This window comes from Megalobrama amblycephala, linkage group LG13, assembly GCF_018812025.1.
Source record: "Megalobrama amblycephala isolate DHTTF-2021 linkage group LG13, ASM1881202v1, whole genome shotgun sequence".
NCBI classification, from domain to species: domain Eukaryota; kingdom Metazoa; phylum Chordata; class Actinopteri; order Cypriniformes; family Xenocyprididae; genus Megalobrama; species Megalobrama amblycephala.
The window spans coordinates 33,999,445-34,022,489 of NC_063056.1; the positions used below are offsets into that span (position 1 = coordinate 33,999,445).

The following is a 23,045-nucleotide window of genomic DNA, read 5'->3' on the forward strand; positions in this document are numbered from 1 at the left end:
TAATCTATTTGTAGAAAGTTTAGGTGATCAGATAGTGTGTGAGTGTGTGTGTGTGTGTGTGTGTGTGTGTGTGTGTGTGTGTGTGGAAACTGAACACTGCTGAACAAGTGGATATATTACAGATTTATGGCTAGTGAGTTATTTTTATCGTTTTGCATTATTTTGATGATATTGTTTAGTTAGAACAGTCAGCAATATATTTTTATAAATCAGCAATATTTTTAAGTGGGCTTGATCAGTTGGTTTCTCTTTAAGAGCAGGAATACAGTCAACATGAGGTAAAATTAACAGCACTCAGTAATTCTGTCAATCATCTCGACCTGAACACAGTTTCATTCCCATGGTAACAAGGCGTCTCCATGCCAACTCCCTTGCAGCCTTTGCCGTGGTTACGGTTCAAGTCCCCTGTGTCTCACCTCATCAGAGCAGTGTGGCGGAATGAAGTCTCTGTTCACATTAACCTTTTCCTTCACCCTCTTCTCTCTCCGTTTCTCATTCACTCCCACACATTCGCATCCAATTTCCCATCTTATGTTTACCTCTTTTTTACCCCACCCCCACATTTTATATCTGACTCATCTATGTCCTGTCTCCTTTTTACATCTGACATCTATCAAGCTTTTTGACATTTCGCCTTCTTAAAGGGATAGTTCACCTAAGAATTACAATTCTGTCATTATTCACTCACTGTCCTGTCTTTCTAATTCCATTTGCTGCTATCTCTTCCATGGAACTCAAAAGGGGAATTTTGAAGAGTCATCCAGCTGCTTGCAATGTAATGAGTTCAAAGCTCCAAAAAAGAACACTTGTCTTCGCTGATTCATTCGTTGTTATTCATTCTTCTCTACTGCAGCTCTCAAATCAAATATGGCACCTATGGCCCATGTTTAACACCATGACGTATGGTCATAGGCTGCGTCCGATATTGCATAATCTCTTAGGTACTTATTTTAAATAAGTACTTGCTTCACTGCAGCTTAAAAAAAAAGGATGTTCTATATGGTATGAGTGTGTGTAGTATGAATGTAATCCAGACGTACTACATTCGCCATGCTGTCATTATCATGTGACCTGTACCTGCGTCAGTTGGGTCGCTTCACTGCCATTCATAAATTCTCTCCAGAGGCCTCATGGGATAGTAAAGTGCCCATCGTATCTGTGTACTTTTTGCCTACTCTTTTATGAGTACTGTGAATTCGGACATGCTTCTTTTGTCACATACTGTTTTTCTACTATATAACAGGGAAGTATGCAATTTAAATAATGCAAAGAAATTGAAGAGGTGAAAGAATTGGTCCATAAATTTATATGAAGGCCTATAAAATCTTCAAGTTTTAAGACTCTCAAGCCAACATTCAGTTTTCATTCATCAGTTCTTTCATACATTCAGTTCTTGTTAAAAATCACTATCTAGGTTAAAAGCATTGGTTTTCCATTGCAATACATCCATACATTCAAATTCTACTTCCTGTTTGCTACCTCAGTATAAATTCATTGGAAATGCTTGCTCAATTCGAGTTATGTGAACAAAAAATGGCTTTTGTGGTGCATTTTTTGTCCGTTTTAGAAAACAAAGAAAAGGTGAGCATGGAAAAAAATAACAGTATACAGGTTTAGAATTATGACAGATAAAAAAATTACAGTATGCAGTCAATTTTGGGGGGAATTATTTCACCCTTGTTCTCTTTCTCACTGTCCTCGGTTTTACTTCAACACTATACACAATACCACAATACATAAGTGTTCATTTGATATTATATTATTGTATTTATTAATATTTTCAATTAACTTTAATTTAGTTTTGTATTTTAAGCTTTAATTTATTTTTTTATTTAAATAATTTTAGTACTCCTTTTTAAATTTATTTCAGTTAGTTGCCAAGGCAACATTTCAAATTTTTATTTAAGTTAAGTTTTTCAACTAATATTTATATTTTATTTCAACATTATTTTGATTAATAATGTAATAGTTTCAATACTGCCCCCTCAATCCATCCATCATTCCATTCTTTTTCATCTGCTGTTCTTTTTATCTTACAGGTGAGTGAGGACTGGAAGTACGTGGCCATGGTGATCGATCGTCTATTCCTCTGGATCTTTGTGTTTGTGTGTGTCTTTGGCACAATCGGAATGTTCCTTCAACCTCTGTTCCAAAACTACACAGCCAAAGTTATCACCCACACACCTGGCTGACTAACCACCAGCCCCCGCCACACCAATGGACGCTACCCACCATCAGTTGGACAGGAGGGCGAAGGGAGGAGGGGGGGTCAGCCGAAGGGGAGGGCAAATGTCACTCTGGACTAACGTTAGGTTTACATGAACCTTTTTTTGGAATATCACACAGAGTGGGGATTTTGTCCAGGATTCTCGTTCAGCCCTCTCGTCCAGTCCACCTTCCCCTCCTTTTAGGTGAAAAACCACACAAGCCAATCGGAGAGAAAGGAGACACCTGTTTACTTTGCTCAGCAGCCAATCAGCACTCTTTTCCGCAAATAGAAAGCCATCCACCGTCCACAAGCTCTGAAACGAGCAGTCTGCTTCCTCAAGAGTCACATGACTTCCGTTTGTTACTTGTAAATGCGATCTAGCCAGACAGGGATGAACTTAAATGCCTGTTCTAACATAATTTCTATCAGATTTTCATAATCAAATCTCTTGTCTTATTTATTTCTTATGGTCTAGAAGCCTGTCATGATCCATGCATTGCAAATACAAAAACATTCTCATTTCTGTGCAAAATCAAGCGTCTGGTCCTTGAAAAAAAATGGGCTTTGATGCAGTATTATAATATTATTCATATAATTACTGTGTGAATTGTATTGCTACAACACACAACATAAAGAGGGAGGATGCCTGATGAGATCAGAGTGAGATTGTTAATAGACAATGACTGTGTATAAAGGATTGGTGGTACTATGAAAACTTGGCCCCACCAAGGGTCTCTGTGGTGTGGGAGAGGATTCCCACTTATAAAATGTTGTCCCAAGCCTTGTGAATTTTTAGTACAACACTGAACAGATGAGCGATGAGCTCAGTGAGTCCCTTTAGCCCCTAAATACTTAACTGAGGTCAGACAGAATGGCTTATACATAGACAGACTAGTCTTAAAGAATGTTCAAAATTGAGACACTGAAAGATCAAAATGACATGAAAAGAAATCCTGAGCAGTATTGCATTAGTAATGGCATCCTGTATCTTCATTTCACTCCCTTTCTCTCTTTCTCCTATCCTCCTCATTTATCTATCCCGTTCTTATCAGTCCTCTCACACCACATTACTTGCACCTTAGAAATACATAATAGCTTCTCATGAAAATATAAAGCCATTGGGTAAGTGACTTTGGATATTTCTTGGTTTTTAGCAGATTTCAGCATAATTTGAATGTTTTTCATTCACAAATTCTATGCTTTTTGTTTGTTTATTAAGTATTTTGGCTAATTTGATTGTGCTTAAATATCAGATTATATACACACTACCATTCAGAGTTTGGGGTCTGTAAGATTTTAGAAGTCTATTATTGTCACCGATGCTGCATTTATGATCCAAAATACAGTAAAATAATATTGTTAAACATTATTACAATTTAAAATAACTGCTTCTGATGTAATATATTTGAAAATGTAATTTATTCCTGATGGCAAAGATGAATTTTCAGCATCATTACTCCAGTTTTCAGTGTCGCATGATCCTTCAAAAATCATTCTAATATACTAATTTGGTGCTCAAGAAACATGTCAAGAACAGTTGTGATTCTTTGATTAATAGAAAGTTCATCTATATATAAAAAAAAATGTTTTGTAACAATGTAAAAGTCTTTACTGTCTCTTTTAAATAATTTAATGCATTCTAGCTGAATAAAAGTATAATTTTTTTTTTTTTTTTTAATTGTACTGACCTCAAACATTTAAATAGTAGTGTATATTATACAATAGATTAAGCCTAGAGCTCATGAAAACATAGTGAAGCAATATGCCAGCATTGCTAGCTATTTCCTCTGCTAATTGAGCCTCAATATCATTCTTCCTATTTGCACATCATATCTTGACCCCAATGAATTCAAGGTCCACTAGCTGACAGTTAAGACTTTAAGTGTGGATCTCTCTATCAGTTTCATCCATACGGTTCATTAAGCAGGGAATCTCCAAAACTCATCTTTCAGAAAGCAGATTATGCAAAAATGTTCACCCATGGATTACATTACTATATTTCCTGAGTGCTTCAAATGACCTCACTCATGCTATCCTTCTTTAGTCTTCTCATTCCTCCTCTCATATTTCTCTCACCAGCACTGCTCTGCAAAAAAAGCCCTATTACAAACCACAAAGCTGCACAGTACAGCTGCTCTATTACATTAACATATCCTTAAAAAAAGGATGAAAGTCAAGCTATAAATGCATTACTTTTGTCTTTGTTTGGGCTCCAAATGGCAGGAGGTTTCCAGTAAGTTGCCATGTGCGTTCACTGTGTGACATCAGCGACAGGACATGAGTCAGTATTCACCTCACAGAGTCATGTCTCTATTCATTAAAGTATACTGTCCATAACCATAAGTGCTTAAGTGTCTTTAATTCATCAGAGGAAAAATGGAATGAAGGGAAGAGACAAAGGGAGGAGTGCATCTCCCTATACGTTATGCCATGTCACGATCAAGTCAGCCTATTCAATACTGCAATAATACAGAACTGTGACGTCACAATGATTCCTGTGTCAAAACATCTGTGTGTTGGCCGATCAGAGTGCACCTTCTTATTCACACTGGCACTTAAATGCCCGCCTCCTATCCTCACCTCCCTACCTTGGCTGACCGATCACATTTAACCTGTCAAATAAAGATTAGAAATTCATCAGCTCTTTGTGTTTGACAATTCTTGGCCTATATTTGCACAAATAACAATTGTGTTTCTCTCTTTGGGAAAGTTAAACGTAATGTTTTGCACTGAATGCAATGTCTTTATCAGTTCTGTTTAAATACTCAAACAAGATGGTCTAGAGTACTTTTTAATTTGTGTTATTCTGCTGCCCAAGGACTTTTTACTAGTCTCTAAACTCACATCCGTTGGCATTGCACCTCCTGACAACATAATAAATTCATGTCTTATTTCAAGTTGGCTGCGCATCCTCCTTTATGAAAGCTCTTCAAGCCAACTTTTCATGAGAGCAGCTTAGAGAAAGGAAATGCACGTCCACATATTATATTAATGTGACCTTCAGTTTATATACATAAAACAGGACCTTGCTTTTGTATGTTCCTACATCCCTGGTGACAAAAATAGTGAATGCTTCATGTAGAATGCAAAGAAGATATAATTATATTGAATAAGAAATGGGCATTATCATGCGGTCTTTCTTTAAAAGAGTAAGCTGCTGTCTGCAAACACGAAGAATCGAATTGGCCTTCTGGACAAATGCCTGAGACCGTTTGCTCAGCTTTGGTTCAATACTGCCCTCTAATGGTCAAGAATCGACTCACTATCAGTCTTCATTCATTCTTACGCAGTATTTTGTTTGTCATTTTTGTCTTTTAACGAAATTATGCTTAAATATTCATTAATTTTAGTCAAATGTATCTATCTATCTTTGAAACTCGAAAAACGTTTGCGCCCCCCTCGTAATTAATGTTCTTCATAATTTGTGTGTTGGGGGAAAAAATACTGAATACAAATACAATATTTACAACAAATAAATAAATAATAGGCCTAAATATTCTTTGTAGGGACGTTATAAAAGGAACAGATGGCCCATAATAAATCTTATACTCACCCCCATTTCTCTCCAAACTGTTGGTGATTGTAACGTCAAGTAGTCTAACACAAAAGTAGTCCGTATGATTAGTGTGCGTTCCAAGTTTTCTGATTTAATATTTTCGGTTCATGTATAAAAATAAAAATAAAATAAAAAAGCCATTAATTCACCAACGTAGAAGGCGACGTTCTCAGGACCTTGCACAACGTTCCTTAAAAGTTCTCTAAAGGTGACGAAAATTCAGATCCTTTACAGAACATTCGGGACATTCCTAAAACGTCCTCTTTTTGGTAACGAAAGTGCTGGAGGACGTTCCATTTTGTTTTTGTTATTTATGGTCAAACAAAGAACGTTACAAAGAGGACATTTGGGACATTAACAGAACGTTCCCAAATGGCCCTCTGTTGCTCATTTAATAACGTTCCCGATATGAGTTTAGGGGGACGTTCTATTTTGGTTATTTTATGGTCGTGCAAGAACGTTACAAAGAGGACATTTGGGAAGTTAACAGAACGTCCTATAGTAATAGTCCCCTAAACATTCCCAGAACTTCCTGAATGTTCCATGAAGGTCCACTAAATAACGTTCCCCAAATCTTAAAAGAACTCCACATCGTGACCGTCTCTGAACGTTCTGGGAACGTTAAGTGACAGGTTACCCCGCTAGTAATTTTACTTTCCCAGAACATTCTCAGAACGTCCACTGGTATTAAAGACGTTGTCTAGTAACGTTCCCAGAACGTTCAGAGACGGTCACGATGTGGAGTTCTTTTAAGGGAAAACATGTTTGTTAGAGCGAAAAATGCAAGAGAAATTCTGACCAGATGAAGTTGGTTGTTTAGTGCTGGTGGTTCAATCATCATGGAGTGTCCTGATTCACTGATCATCACCAATGGTGTTGAGTAACATTCCCAGTACGTTCACAGACGGTCACGATGTGGAGTTCTTTTAAGGTTTGGGGGACATTATTTGGCTGAACTTCACAGAACATTCAGGACGTTCTCTAAACGTTTAGGGAACCATATTTTATTTGGAAATGTTCTAAGAACGTTCCTGCTGCCCTGTCAAAAATTCAATTGAAAATTAGAGCTAAATTGATTAATAAAAGTGGCCGTTCAAACAAAAACTAACTTTTCTTAAATGTCTTACAAAACACACAAAAAACAACAGCACATGCATGAGCTAATGTAACTGTATCAATGCATCAGCAACTACAAAAAAGAAACTGAGAAAAAAAATCTGCTCAAATGGATTTGTTTGCTCATTGTTGATGATTTTATCATCATACAGTGGTCTGATTCACTGATCTCTGAATGTTGTATTTTCTTTCATGTTGTTGTAGTCCTATGATAATGCATAAAATCCATTCCTGTTTTGATATTTTGGAAGTTTTTATTATTGTGCAAAAATTATTCAGACAGCATCATGTAGATTCACACATCAAGATTCTGCGTATGAACCTCAACAATGGTGACAAAATTTTCAGATAAACAGATCAGTTCTGAGTATCACCAAACAAGCTACTAAAGTCACAAAAAAGATTTTTGGGAACGTTACTAGACAACGTCCTTAATACCAGTGGACGTTCTGAGAATGTTCTGGGAACGTAAAATTACTAGCAGGGTAACCTGTTACCTAGTAACGTTCCCAGAACGTTCAGAGACGGTCACGATGTGGAGTTCTTTTAAGATTTGGGGAACGTTATTTGGTGGACCTTCACAGAACATTCAGGACGTTCTGGGAATGTTTAGGGGACTATTACTATAGGACGTTCTGATAACTTTGTTAACTAACGTTCTTGCACGACCATAAAATAACCAAAATAGAACGCCCCCTAAACTCATATCGGGAATGTTATTAAATGACCAACAGAGGATCGTGTGGGAACGTTCTGTTAATGTCCCAAATGTCTTCTTTGTAACATTCTTTTTTTGACCATAAAATAACCAAAATGGAACATCCTCCTAAAGTCATATAAGGAACCTTGAACTGCAGCACTTTCATTACCAAAAGAGGATGTTTTAGGAATGTCCCAAATATTCGGTAAAGGTTCTGAATTTTCGTCACCTTTAGAGAACTTTTAGGGAACATTGTGCAAGGTCCTGAGAACATCGCCTTCTATGTGGGATGGTAGAGCTACAGTCCCTCGTATCTCCCAACAATAAGATCATCTCTGCATCTATGCTGCCTTCAAAAATCGATCAAATGAAGGTATCTCAGGAGACAGGAAATGAAGCTAACATTGGATTCGGATGTGCCTTGATGCCTTCCTACCTTGGAATGCATTCCCCGGAAGGCAGCATTTTTAACTCTGCAGGACAGTGGCCCTGTAGGAGCAGGATTGGACACCCCTATTCGTCAGATAAGAGAGATATCAAAAATGTGCAGTGATGGGGGTACTTCAGGACCAGAGTTGGGAACCACTGGCGTAGGACAGTGAGTGCCATAATGTACGTGGAAGAAGAAACTCCACACAACTCTACCTCACATCTCGTTTAGTGTCAATGCAGTACAGTATATATTTGAAAGTGTACAAGCTCTGAGAACTCATTCTCCTTCTCCACATTTGAGAACCTCTAAAGTTATTAATGCTTGTTTTAGACCTATTTTAGTGTGTTGTCACTGAAAAAGCCTGTTTAGTTAAAACTTTTAATATTAACCTATGTTATGTTGTGTATATGGCCGATCCCCTTGTTACTGACTATACATTTTAAATAATTGTTCTTTATAGATTTTAAGATGTCCAATAACAGTAACATTTCCAATACAGTGGACTAGCATAACTGCTACATTCATAATGAAAAAGCACACCAACCTCATTTATTTATTTTAAATCTGCAGTTTATTGTAATATGGAGAGATTATTTTAAAATGAACAACTCCAGTTGTTAAAAAACAAATTAAAGGAAGAAACACATATTCACATATTCAACAAAGACCATCTCACAATCTCATTCCTTATGCTTTCATTTCTAATAGGTTGTTTCAGGGGTTGGAAACATGTTGCACCTCATGGAGCATTTTGTGTACCCAGGATTGCACTGAACGTGGATGAAGAGGTGAAACTTTTTCGGTATCAGTAAGCAAGATTCATACACACAAACATTCCCCTTCTCCCCCCATTTCCCTCCTTCACTGGTCATGTGTTGGCTTTTGTTCAGAGAAATTCAGCTCTACTCTTTCTTGTCAGGCTTCTTTCCGTCCTTTTCGTGATACTCGAGGAAGAAGTCGTTGCAGGCGACGGTGAGGGCGCCCACAAGGATGATGAACTCTGTGAAGTCCACCTCACCGTCGTTGTTTGAATCCAGGTCTCCCATAACTTTATCTACCGCATCCTTATCCTGTGCATTCTGTGGAGCAAGAGAGATGCAGACAAAGTTGATCAGAAACGTTTGACTTTCACAAAGAAAACAAAACTCTCTTTTCTCCTCACCCCAAGGTAGTTGCCCAGCTCCTGCGTTAGCATCTCTTTGAGTTCCTGCCTACTGAGGGTATATTTGTCGCCCTCATTCCCAGAGTACTTGTGGAACGTCTGAATCATCAGCTGCATGGCGTTCTCCAGAGTGGAGGCATTCTCTGAGTTAAAAGACATTCTGGGGGAAAAATAAAACAACATTTATTGGTCACTGTAGCAAGTGACTGTATTTAGACTTATAAATGCACTCAAGGATGCACAAATGGTTTTCTTTAGGGGGAGTATTTCTGGCTCATGTTAAATATTTAAAAGCATGAGGCAGGCTTATTTATCTTCAGACCGCAACAGTAAAAACATTGCAAAAGAAGCAGTAATATATTCTCAGCATAACACACAGTGGCCCCCACCTTCTCCTTCCAGATCATCCTACGAGGGGGCTTAACTTAACTACAGAAGGGAAATGTGACTCGCCTGATAAGGGTGAAATCCTAAACTGGAGAAAACACTCCGAACCTGGGGAGGAAGTTACTTGGCCAAGTGTAATCCGAGCCAATCTCAGTGCCCACAACTCGCTACACATACACATATATTTAAACAAACACTGCCTTGGGTTTGAGCTGTGCTTTGTCCTGATGGATGAACTGATGCATATATTGGGTTGGGTTGGCAAAAATAACTTAAGAGGAGAAGAAAACTCTCCTCAGATACTTCTACACACAAGCCATACAAAACTTGAGGTGGGGAGCCTCAGAAAAGCCATGTTAAAATATGCTTGCTAAACCAAACTTTAATTTAGAGAATCACGATTCTCTTGTGCAAAAGATGCCCAGGTCTTTATTTAGTAGTCTGGTCCAAAAACTTAAAAGAAGCATCACGCAGCACAAAATCCATCTAGAATATAGCAATAATTCACAATTACAATCTGTTCTTCCATCCATCCTTTGCTTTCCCTTACCTTGCTGTTAGATGGTTGCTGCTCTTCTGTTCCTTGAGGAGAGACGAATGCTGGTGAAGACAGGAGGCGATGAGCAGAATTTATATACCTACTTGGTTCTCCTCCCATTATACCTTGCACTCCTCCCTCCCTCCCTCCCTCCCTCTATCCATCCTTCATTTATCACTGCCTACATATTTCCCACCTTTTGTCCTCTCTGTTTACACATTCACAAAAAATACAAAAAACAGTGTTGCATAAAAGAGTAAATGCGATGTTGATACTCATTGATGTAACTGAAAGAGCGAAAGTTTTCTGCCTAAGACGGTAATTTGAGCAATTGAAAACAAGCCACATACTGTTTTGTTTTATTGATCGACATTCGGATTTATCTAATGATACAATGTGAAACTCATGTATATAAACATGCTCTGAAGACCTGGACTTTACTGAAAGAAGAGCTTTTGGGTAAATAGATATGTTTGATCCTAAAGGTTAGTTATATGTACTGGTGCTTGTCACATTAAACTTTTAGAGACGTGATAGTTCAGCACCCCAAACTAAATCATTTATCTCCTGTAATTGATGACTTAGACACAAACATCACTGTACCAAACATCCGACAGCTCTAGCAATTATGCTGTAAATTATGGTTTACACATACTATATATAGTATACATACATATAATACATACATACACACACACACACACACACACACACATATATATATATATATATATATATATATATATATATATAGTCAATACATACATGTATTTCTTAGTATATGTGAGTCTATATAATTAGAATTAATATAAAAGCAATTATATAATATGTAGAAGTACATTTATTGATGATTTTTTCCCCCTAAAATTATTAACATAATGGCATATGTCATAAGATGAAATGGGGTCAGGTGCCTGAGGACTGATTATGTTACAGGCCAACCAAGGTTACATGGCACAAATGTGGTTACTAACAGCCCAAGGGTCTTTAGAGGTGCAGATTTTCTCTCAGGTGTGTGTGTGTGTGTGTGTGTGTGTGTGTGTGTGTGTGTTGAGTGAGCATCTGACTACATGTGGTCCTGTCACACCTGATACTGCTGCACAGGTGTTAATTCATCATTAAACAAACGGTGTCCATACACATATGCCAGCCAAGGTTTGGGACTGAAAACACACACACACACACACACACACACACACACATTTTTATATGTGGTTTACGAGGACCTTCCATTTGCGTAATGGTTTTTATACTGTACAAACTGTTTATTCTATCCCCTTACACTGAACCTACCCATCACAGAAAACATTTGGAATGTTTTGAAGTTTTTGAGAAAAAAAAACACTGTTTAGTATGTTTTTAAATCCATTTGGTTCACAAGGACACAAGAAGTGCAAACCAAGTTTATGTTGTAATACCCATGTCATATACAGATTTGTGTCCTCTTAAACCATATAAGAACACACACACACACACAAATGGGCAAACTGAAAGAAAACTAACACATTCACACATATGTATTGATGCTAGGGCATGATCCTAAAGCATGATGTTTAGCTTGTATTACATGTCTGAAAATTAAAGGACAACTTAAATGACGATTTATTTCCATATTTTTATTGAAAGTTATACAAAAAGTTCTCCAGTAGTGTAACATGTTCTATTTTACCTCAAATGGACAAATCTGAAGAGTAAATCTATAAATCCATTTGTAGTATGGCTTACATTTTTATGCCTTGCTTTGTTTATTATCTAAGCAAGCACTAATCAAGCATAAAAAGCACTTATTTCATTGCGTAAAAACAATTAAAGGTAGGGTAGGCAATTTCTGAGAATCTCGCAATAGCAAGCTAGCTTTGAAAGCATAAGATCCCACCCTCTCTTCAGAGCACTCTCCAAAGCCACCCTTCCTCCAAAACACATAAACGCACACAGCCAGAGCAGAGTCTGCAATGGGTTAAATTACCTCATGTCTCAAAGCACACACTATAACATTATAATAATAATGAACGTAAACAACTTAAAGAGCTCTGACTTGTAACACCTGACTGCTGCAGATTCATTTCAGCATTGATAGTTTGCCATAGAAAGGCATAATTCGGAATTCAAGGACTTGAACTGATCAATTGGACCAAATGCAATGACTGGACGAATATTTATTTGGTCCTGAGACTTCCACAGAAGATATAGTACAGTACCTACCCTACCTTTAAATCCTTTATGAAACCACATGAGTCTTGAAATAAAAAACCTGTTACATGGAATTCGGACAAACGCAATTTAAAAATGACAAATGTTTTTTTTGGAAATTTAACACTTGTACTTGGCCACAGGTTATAATTTCATAAAATGTGAATACATGTAAACAGAATTTGAATGTAATATTTTAAAAATGTAAAAGTGTTTCATATCATTTTAGTTTAATTGCAGATTTTATATTGCATTAGAGAGAGTCCGGGGCTAGTTGTCACAGGGGCTAAGGGCTGTTCTGAGTCAAAAGTACAGTTAAACATTTGTTATGTATTTCATATATTGCAATTTCACACAATTTATTAATACAATGTCTGTTGGCCAAAACAACAGTTTGATATTTTGTTGGTGTGCATATACAGACATTTACACTTTATTAAGTAAAAAGTGTGACAACCAGCCCCATTCTCCCTTATTTACCATGATTACTGGTGTAATACTCCAGCAATACAAATTAGTGTCAGTGTAATCAACTGTCATCAGTGTTTTGGGGCTTCTTCATGTCCACTGGCTGTGGTTTTCTGCTCACTCAGTGAGTTCGCCAGGTAGCCCACCAGCGTCAGGTACTCCTGGAAACTGACTTTCCCATCCTGGTTGTCATCCAGTCCTTTCATCATATCCTTCACTGCTGAAGCACTGTCAGTGTCCTGAGAGAGAGAGTTAATATTTAAAATTACTGAATTTACAACAAATTAGATCATTTAAAACTATACATTTAATCATTTTGTTATTTATAATAATTTTGTTATTTATAATTAAAACTTTCGTTTTGAGCGGTGAGTGGATTCTAACTTAAACACCTCTGATTGGCCATTGCATTCAAGAAATTAACAGATACGGCTACATTGCTCAACACTGCAAAACACGTTGTGGATAGACCCCCAAGTGGGCGATTACCTCGCTTATTGGTTTAGTCTGCTGCTGGACATAGTCTTGACATTTACTCATTATTTGACATGCTCAGTAGTGTGACATGCTATACTCCATCTAAAACTATTATTTAAACTAAAATTTATTTTTCTGATTGTTTTTATACATGCATGCAGCACTTTAGATTAGAAATATTTGTAGGCCTACTTTTAATTTTAATTCAGTTGTCACACCACGGGCACACTCATAATAAATCAATGAAGGCAAAAAGATGATTAAACAATTTTTAAATAATAAAATTTTTAACAAAGATGTTTTAAGATGGACATGTTATGTGTCAACTAGATGGACCAAAAAAATGAGAGATTTGTTAAAAAAATCATTTGGTCAAATGTAAGAAGTGAGCTCCTTACACTCAGGATGTTTCCCAGCTGACCCTGGACTAACTTCTGGAAGTTTTTCCCACCCAGGCTCTCTTTTCCACGTGCTGAAGACAGGTACTGCATAACAACGGTTTTAATGGCACCCTCCATATCTGTAACTGTACAAAGGATAGGACAACATACATAAAACATCACATATAGAACACAAACTGATTTACTTTTCATCCTCTAACAATAAGTGCAACTCATTGGATACTTGGAAATATTTTAATCTAGCTTTGTTAGCCTATAAAACAGACTTATATTTATAAATAATACAATATGTAAATAATATAATATAATATAATATATAATAAAGTTTTTTTGTGTACAGACAACAACATTTTTAAAATGATCCTTGTTCACACAGATGAGCGAAAATGACTAAAAACGCTGTATTGTGCATGCCAGGCCAGTAGTTGGCGATGTCACTTCGTAAAGAAACTACTATAGACTGAACGTGTAATATGCATGTGCATGATGTTACCGTTTCCACAAATTCACGTTTTTTTGTAGTTTACATCGAGACAATAATGATATTGTTTTCAAAAACGTGCACTTTGAAACCCATTTTTTTTTTTAAAGTTTGCATTTTCAGGCCCAAAATGCATAAAAAGTTTTCCTATTTTAGTTGAAAACAATGTTGTGTAAACAGTCCCCGAGTCTGTGTATAATGAGCCATCATTTTCAGTTGTTTCTCCGTTCTCCTTTATGTTAAGTTAGTTGCTTTACTCCTGAGTTTCTTTTGTGCTCCTGTGTGTCTTTTATTTTGTTTGTATTGTTAATAAACATTACTGCTGCAATTACATCCTCCTCAACAGCTCTAAGTGCTGCAACTGACTGTTATGGTGGTACCTAAGATTAAAAATAAAAAAGATTGGGAAACACTAGAATAAGTATTGTAAGGACGGAGTCATAATGTTTGCAAGTGACGTTTTAGCAGCTGGGATAACCAAAAGGAAGGGCAGGCACTGGAAAATGAGTGACCTGAGGAGAGGGATGATGCTAGAATAATTAAGGAGCATGAAGAAGGGAGGCGGGAGAAAGGAGCAGAGGAGGAGTGTGTAGAGCTGTAGAGTATATACCAAGACAATGGAACCTGTGATCTTTAACGGATATTCAATCCACAGGCTCACATTACCGTTGGGGTTGCCTGCTACATGTCTGTTACACTCTCTCTCTCTCTCTCTTGTCCGACAACAAAAATACACAAAAGCCCATACACACTCTTTGAAGGATGCCCACTCTCACAGGCCTTTCCTCTTGGATGAATACCCCTTCAAACCTTCCCTACCAACAAACAAAGTGAAGCAATAAAGTGTAACCTACTGCATTTCATATTCTTGTACTGTAGATCCCATCGCATATTTGACACTAACAAATAATTAATGATCTAATTTGGGTTTCCTTCCAGTGACATTTAGCAGGCTAATCTATAGCAGACACGAGGTACAGTAAAACACAAATGAAGGCCACAATTCCACAAAATACACCAAAATACCAAATACAAAAAAAGCTAATTTTTTTTATATTATGAATGATAACCAGTCAATAACTGGTGCTGAAATTCTGTACTAGTTTGTCTAATGAAAATAAAAGCCTAAAAATGAATCATTTTAAATACAAGTTTACACATCAAAACATTATAATGTACAGTATGAAAAAATGCTAAAGATTACATTTAATAATGTTATTAAATTATTAGTGTTTTTAAAGACTAGCTTTGATAGTATAACAACAAATGAAATCTAAATCAAAACAGTATATCATGCATTCCTATATTTTCTGTACAGATTACTAAAAAACTAAACGGGAAGTGGGGGAAAATTTTGATTTGTGCTGCCTAACTGAACAAGACCTGCATTTTCCTTTGAGACAAGTTACATTGCTCACATTCACACACAAAATTAATGTGATTTTAATGTGGGTGTGACGTATTGGTAATTCTATAGGCCACCTCTTTCAGGTAAATCTTCCATCTGACAGACGTCACACCTGAATACTTACACTACACCACTAACATTAGTACATTACACCACTGCCCTGCAATCTTCCCAATTACTGAAGGACCTCTATTAACCTAATTAGAGAGAGAGAAGCCTGAGCAGGGCTTAGGTGAAAATACTGAAGGAAGACCTGGTGGAATATACTGATCATAATGATTATTATTCCTCTCTCTTCTGAGAAACCAACGTGGCATTGCATTAATGTAGTTGCAGATGTGGAAAAACACATTCTTTGTATGAATAAGGTCATGTGTGTGGCTGCGAGAAGCTGGTGTTTGCTACAGAGAGAAGTGTCTTTGTCTTTAAAAATGTTGTCATTGTTCTAAATGGGATGCACTTCATTAGGAGTGATACACAAGCTCAGACTAGGACAGACAAAGCCAGAAGCATCAGGCAGGATGATTGATAGGTGCTCCTAGTGATTAGTCTCAAAGGACCCAAACAAACTGTCATGTAATGAGATGCTGTGAAATTCAGAAGTCAACAAAACCCATTAACTCTTGCAATACAGCCCAGCTGCCAAATGGAAACGAGCACTAAAAGCACGCTGGAAAGCATTGCGACAGACTTGTTCAGACTTCAGTTAGTGCTACAAAATTCTCAACACAAAAACTCCAGTGTTGGGGAGTAACTAACTAATTTTTTATTTAAAACATTTTAAAGGCCTTTTGTGGCTTTTCCAGTAATGAATAGCGTGACTAAACGCTGAGCTGAAGGAATCAACAAACCATCAAATATGTAGCTTTGGATTGTAGTCCGATTCTGATGAATGCAGTGATGGAGTCCGATTTATTATAGTGAATCATTTCGTTTCATGTAAATGAACAGATTTACAAAAAATGTTATGCATAGTTTGACTCACTTATGTAAATTAGGGTGTTTTTCTTCTATTTCTAAATTTACCTGTTCAAGTTTAATACTGTTAATTGTAATTGAGTGTTAATTCATTCAAAAATCACACATTATGTTTGCCAAAGAAAATGTGGCTATAATTAAATTATAAATTACATAATTGGATATAGATATTTTTTATTTTTTACAAATAAATTGCTGCTTTAACTGTTTGTTGTATCAACATAGCTTGACTGTAGTGTAGCTGCTTCAAATTATTAAAGGGTTAGTTCACCCAAAAATGAAAATAATGTCATTTATTACTCGCCCTCATGTCGTTCCACACCCGTAAGACCTTCATTCATCTTCAGAACACAAATTAAGATATTTTTGATGAAATCCGATGGCTCAGTGAGGCCTGCATTGAGAGCAAAGCCGCCGAACCTCTCAAGATCCATAAAGCTACTAAAAACATATTTAAAAAAACAGTTCATGTGTGTTCAGTGGTTCTACCTTAATATTATAAAGTGACGAGAATACTTATTGTGCACCAAAAACCATATCAAGTGATGGCTGATTTCAAAACACTGCTTCAGAGCTTTACAAATCGAATCAGTTGTTTGGAGCACCAAAGTCAAGTGATTTCAGCAGTTTAGTTGTTTGATAGGAGATCTGAATCACTGATTCTAAACAAAAATTCATAAAGCTCAGAAGCAGTGTTTTGAAATCAGCCATCACTAGATATTGTTGAAAAGTCGTTATTTTTTATTTTTTATTTTTTGGTGCACAAAAAGTATTATATGTTTTAATAATAAAAAAATAAATAAAATAAAAATAATAAATAATAAAAGTATAATATGTTTTTAGTGGCTTTCTGGATCTTGAGAGGTTCGGTGGCTTTGCTTGTAATAGTGGCCTCACTGAGTCATCAGATTTGATCAACAATATCTTAATTTGTGTTCCGAAGATGAATGAAGGTCTTACGGGTGTGGAACGACATGAGGGTGAGTAATAAATGACATTATTTTCATTTTTGGGTGAACTAACCCTTTAAGTTTGTAGCTTGGCAAACTACACTTTCAAAATGGTGACACTGTGAATAGCAACAGTCTTTAGTCAGTATCACAATACGTATTTCATTTTGTGCATATGAAAATGAGGCTTTGAAGAACGGTCTATTTAATAGGTTCAACATATTGGTACCAGATACCAGGTTACACAACATTACAACCTTGTTACAACCTTGCCTTGTTTTCATTTTTCAAATAAATAAATACAGCGTCTACCCTAAATAAGATCAATGGGAAGAGTTTTTGCTCACGGGGCAAATATAAAAATGCAATAGTGGTATAAAATGAAGCCTCGGTATGCTTTCCTCACAGTTATCTTTATTGAACTGCATTCCATTGCTGCTCCTCTAGATGTCCCTCCAGGCTACTTGTGGTTTACCCTTGTTTCCTGATGACAACTACAAAATGTCAAACTTGCATCACTAGTTGAAAATGTAAAGAATGAGGATAAGAAACTGAGTGAATGAATAAAATTCATCTTCAGCTCACAAACAGATAAACTTTTTTTTTTTTAGTTTGTGCAGGCAGGTGTTTCATGGCTCTTACTTCTTCAAGATATTCTTGTTCCTGCAAGGACATACATTAGTTATAGCTATCACACTTAACTCATTGCCCTAACATGACTGGAATGATCTCATTCCTAAAATAACTGAGCGGATACAGGACACATCATACGTAGGCCTATAATATTTTTTTCTAATAGGCTGTTCTTTTTTTTAAAGGAATATAGGCTATGCATGGATGTAAAGTACTTGGGTAATTGTACATCATTAGCCTAGGCTACTATAGTGCTCGAGAATGTATATTTTGAAATATTAATTGGCTACTAATATTAATTAGGCCTATATATTTTTCTATAGGCCTACAATGAAGTGAATGATTTGGAACAATGTAATTTCGGGTGTGGACTGTCAAAATAAAGATATTTTTGTTATGTTATGATATTTTTGTTGGTGTTTTTTCCAGTTTATATAACTTAGCCTAAATGTTGAAGCTCTCTATCCGTGAGGTGTGAATCATTTCCTCAGCGTGTACCAGGCTGTCAGAACTTGAAGGCAAGGTTGAGCAAGTTGTCTCGAGCTCTGGGTTATCGGACAGCTCCCACCCTTGCTGTCTTATCTCTGTATTCATTATTAACGCCGTTCTGGTGGCCGTGTAGCCGCTGACACATTGAGGTCGTGCTTCGTCCGGTTGAGGATCGAGTGCATTTCCCCCAAACGCTCGTAAGGTCGACTGCAGTGCTTATCACAGCAAACTACGCATAATAAAGAGGGAATGTATTCACCTCACGTGGGGGATTTGCGTTAGAAGCCGCGCGCGTGCGCTCTGAGAAAACGATCTGAATTAATAAAAGGCAGGTTTCTGATTTCTTCTTTGGTGTAAAACGAGAAGGGCTTGCGTTACATAGGGAATTGGATCGGCTACTTGTAGTCACCGGACAAGTGAGCCTACGGTCGCGCGTAAGGACTGAAATATTTAGGTAGAGTAGGAAGATTAAACGGAAAATTACACATTTGAACTGGGCACGAAACCTTATTTATGGAACCCTGTTGACTTGATGCCAAAGTTTTGTGTTCAAGCGGATTTAAGCTGGTATTCCAACCAGCTAACAGACCAGTTTTTACCAGCTGAAAAGTGCCCCAAACTTCCCTGAAAAGACTAGAAAACTTCCCTGAAAAGACTAGCTGAAAGGCTATTTTTAGCAAGGATATCGAGACAAAGCAAGTTAAATAAATAATGAATATTCTAAACACAGAAACATGTGTTATACTAGCCACAAAACCATCCCATTTTACTCTAAACTGACTAAATATTATCAAATAACACAATAGAGTTTGCCTGCTAACCTCTTAGGATCAAATAGGAATGCTTACCTAGTTCTGCAACAAAACTTTTCTTCTGCTGATTCTTGCCTCTTCTTTGTTAAGCCAGTACAATGGCTATAAAATGCCTCTTCTGTGAATTCCAATCTTCCCAAGTTGCTTTTTTTCCCATCAAATCACTGGGCGTATACCCAGAACTTTATGGGTGGGGAAAACAGGATATATTACTCAAGAGAGGTGTTGTGCGGACATAACTACCCTTAAAGCATAGTCTACTGTCATAACCAAGCTGGAAAAATGAGGTGAGAGGTGAGAAGAGTTTTTAGGAAGTGAATAATACAACTTCAATCATTTTTTTTTTCTTTTAATACCTACCACATTTTCTGCTTTTTGGTTTATTATATTGTGTTCTGTTCCATCTGCACTGCCCATGTCTAAATGACCTGTGTGAGAGAGTGTGCCTATCACAAGTAGGAGCATGTATTTGGTTGTTGCACAAAGGCTTAGTGAGACACTAGCATAGTGAGATCATCATAGCCACACCTTGAGAGTTTAGTCAGAGAGCTTTTTCCAAGTTTTCAGCCAACATACTTTGCCAAATTCATCGAAATATACATTTAAGAAGTCTTCTTTATAGTGTAACTTTCTTTCTGCAGTATGAAGATATGTTTGTGAGGGAGGGGGAGAGAAAGAATGCAGCTATGCGAGAGAGAAAGCACAGCATACCAGAACACAATTATCAGGAACATGTGCTTTCCAATTACCAAGACAAAAACCCTCACAGTCCAGTGATTTTCCTCCACCCTGTTCTCTAAGCCAACAGTCTCTGTGTTTGGTTGGTACTATGCAACATTAATGTAGGTTTTGTTTGCCTTTGAGTAGTATTGTTTGCCGTTATGGTACTACAATTTCTTGCTGTGAGTGTCATTAACTTTAATCACACTGCAAAAGTCAAAAGTATCTATCTATCTATCTATCTATCTATATATATATATATATATGATGTATGGCTAACTAACCATTTTAAAATCACGGAAAGCACCATGGGTTGTATTTTGGGACCAAGATATGTCTTGAAAGGCATATATTTAAATATGCTATATAAATATTTATCTGAATGTAAAATCTATCACATTGTATCAGACAGAAACCACAAGTAGCACATGTTGTGAAGCAGGACACGTCTAAATTTTAATCCTACCTCGATTTGAGCTGTATCGCATTGGAATTACAAAAATTAAATAAAAGTAATAAAAGGCTAATATAAACTGTAAATATATTTTGAAGGCAATCTTTTATTATTTTTATCTTTTATTAGACAATTGTTTTGTTAATATTTTCTCCCAGTTGTCAAGATAGTAAAGAAGGTTGCTCAATTTCATAGGCGTAACTTCAGAAATGACGTTTGCATGGCAGCAAATGTATTGCGCAAGCTCAGATGTGAAAAGCACGTCTCAAGAGATTGATGGTTTCAGAACAGGTTTGCACATCAGTTTCAGTCAATGGTGACTGATTGTCTGCACAAAACAACAGCTATCTGGGCACAAAAAAAATGTATGCCTGATTGCAGGCATTCCTACTACATTACATTACAATAGGCCTACATTTTTTACAAGCAACATATACCACAAACATTCATTTAATTATAGTAGTGTTGTTGAGCCAGTGATACATTTTTTAAGGGCTCTGAACAGCTTGAAATTGTTATGTTTGTGTTATCTGCTGCAAAGAGCTCAGAATGATCAGTTAAGTGCCAATTAAACAAAGGCAGCTGTTGATGTTGTTTCAATCACATGTGGTTTTGTGAATTTCATCTAAAATATCACTGGAGTAAAGAATTAAAATATAAACTGACCTATGTTAACATGCCAGTTCTTTGTGCTTAATCAGATTATAGTTTATTTAAACCGTGTGTGTGTGTGTGTGTGTGTGTGTGTGTGTGTGTGTGTTTGTTTGTTTTGGGTGTGTATGTGTGTATGTGAGAGAGAGAGAGAGAGAGAGAGAGAGAGAGAGAGAGAGAGAGAGAAAGAGAGAGAAACTCTGTGTAACAGCGCCATATAGTGTTTGAAAGAAGGTATTGCTAGATTTACATTCAAAACCAAAATACATGATATCAATATTGAGAAAAGATGCTTTTGCTGAGGTATTGCAGCAAATGAAGCACATCTTTTGAGCACCATGGAAACATTTAAGTTCTGTAAAGAAATTCATTCACAGGTACAGTTTATATTTGTCTACAAAACTAAGTATTTCAAAATTTTTTGACTGGTGTAAAAATAGAACATATAAACGAACATTCATAATGGGAACTGAAAACATGTTTTCTATTCTGAAATGACTTTTAGCAACAATGGTAGGCGATGTGGTTTTACACTCGAGTGTTTATGAACTCAAACACGTCATGGTACTATGCAACATTAATGTAGGTTTTGTTTGCCTTTGAGTAGTATTGTTTGCCGTTATGGTACTACAATTTCTTGCTGTAATCACACTGCAAAAGTCAAAAGTATAATATATATATATTATACAGTGGGTACGGAAAGTATTCAGACCCCCTTAAATTTTTCACTCTTTGTTATAATGCAGCCATTTGCTAAAATCATTTAAGTTCTTTTTTTTTCCTCATTAATGTACACACAGCACCCCATATTGACAGAAAAACACAGAATTGTTGACATTTTTGCAGATTTATTAAAAAAGAAAAACTGAAATATCACATGGTCCTAAGTATTCAGACCCTTTGCTCAGTATTTAGTAGAAGCACCCTTTTGATCTAATACAGCCATGAGTCTTTTTGGGAAAGATGCAACAAGTTTTTCACACCTGGATTTGGGGATCCTCTGCCATTCCTCCTTGCAGATCCTCTCCAGTTCTGTCAGGTTGGATGGTAAACGTTGGTGGACAGCCATTTTTAGGCCTCTCCAGAGATGCTCAATTGGGTTTAAGTCAGGGCTCTGGCTGGGCCATTCAAGAACAGTCACGGAGTTGTTGTGAAGCCACTCCTTCCTTATTTTAGCTGTGTGCTTAGGGTCATTGTCTTGTTGGAAGGTAAACCTTTGGCCCAGTCTGAGGTCCTGTGCACTCTGGAGAAGGTTTTCGTCCAGGATATCCCTGTACTTGGCCTCATTTATCTTTCCCTCAATTGCAACCAGTCGTCCTGTCCCTGCAGCTGAAAAACACCCCCACAGCATGATGCTGCCACCACCATGCTTCACTGTTGGGACTGTATTGGACAGGTGATGAGCAGTGCCTGGTTTTCTCCACACATACCGCTTAGAATTAAGGCCAAAAAGTTCTATCTTGGTCTCATCAGACCAGAGAATCTTATTTCTCACCATCTTGGCAAACTCCATGCGGGCTTTCATGTGTCTTGCACTGAGGAGAGGCTTCCGTCGGGCCACTCTGCCATAAAGCCCCGACTGGTGGAGGACTACAGTAATGGTTGACTTTCTACAACTTTCTCCCATCTCCCGACTGCATCTCTGGAGCTCAGCCACAGTGATCTTTGGGTTCTTCTTTACCTCTCTCACCAAGGCTCTTCTCTCCCGATAGCTCAGTTTGGCCGGACGGCCAGCTCTAGGAAGGGTTCTGGTCATCCCAAACATCTTCCATTTAAGGATTATGGAGGCCACTGTGCTCTTAGGAACCTTAAGTGCAGCAGAAATTTTATTG

General features: G+C 37.1%; 3 protein-coding genes across 3 annotated transcripts in view; 1 reads left to right on the forward strand and 2 right to left on the reverse strand.

Annotated features, from left to right (window-relative positions):
* The window catches only part of chrnb2 (cholinergic receptor, nicotinic, beta 2), a 31,877-nt gene extending 28,217 nt beyond the window's left edge, over nt 1–3,660 (forward strand). Inside the window, exon 6 of the mRNA XM_048153693.1 lies at nt 2,040–3,660. Within this exon, the coding sequence (XP_048009650.1) occupies nt 2,040–2,192 (153 nt within the window). The 3' untranslated portion in view covers nt 2,193–3,660. The remainder of the gene's footprint in view (nt 1–2,039) is intronic.
* Nucleotides 3,661–8,562: 4,902 nt separating this feature from the next.
* Nucleotides 8,563–10,215, reverse strand: s100t (S100 calcium binding protein T). The gene is made up of 3 exons (XM_048153243.1): nt 10,114–10,215; nt 9,177–9,336; nt 8,563–9,093 (listed from the first exon to the last, which is right to left on the reverse strand). Exons 2-3 carry the CDS (start codon nt 9,333–9,335, stop codon nt 8,917–8,919), a joined length of 336 nt encoding a protein of 111 aa, XP_048009200.1. The 5' UTR covers nt 9,336; nt 10,114–10,215; the 3' UTR covers nt 8,563–8,916.
* A 1,481-nt stretch (nt 10,216–11,696) lies between these two features.
* Nucleotides 11,697–19,579, reverse strand: si:ch211-105c13.3 (uncharacterized protein LOC325758 homolog). The gene is made up of 3 exons (XM_048153747.1): nt 19,425–19,579; nt 13,635–13,762; nt 11,697–12,998 (listed from the first exon to the last, which is right to left on the reverse strand). The coding sequence occupies exons 2-3, from the start codon at nt 13,752–13,754 to the stop codon at nt 12,831–12,833; spliced, it is 288 nt and encodes a 95-aa protein (XP_048009704.1). The 5' UTR covers nt 13,755–13,762; nt 19,425–19,579; the 3' UTR covers nt 11,697–12,830.
* Between the last annotated feature and the right edge of the window lie 3,466 nt (nt 19,580–23,045).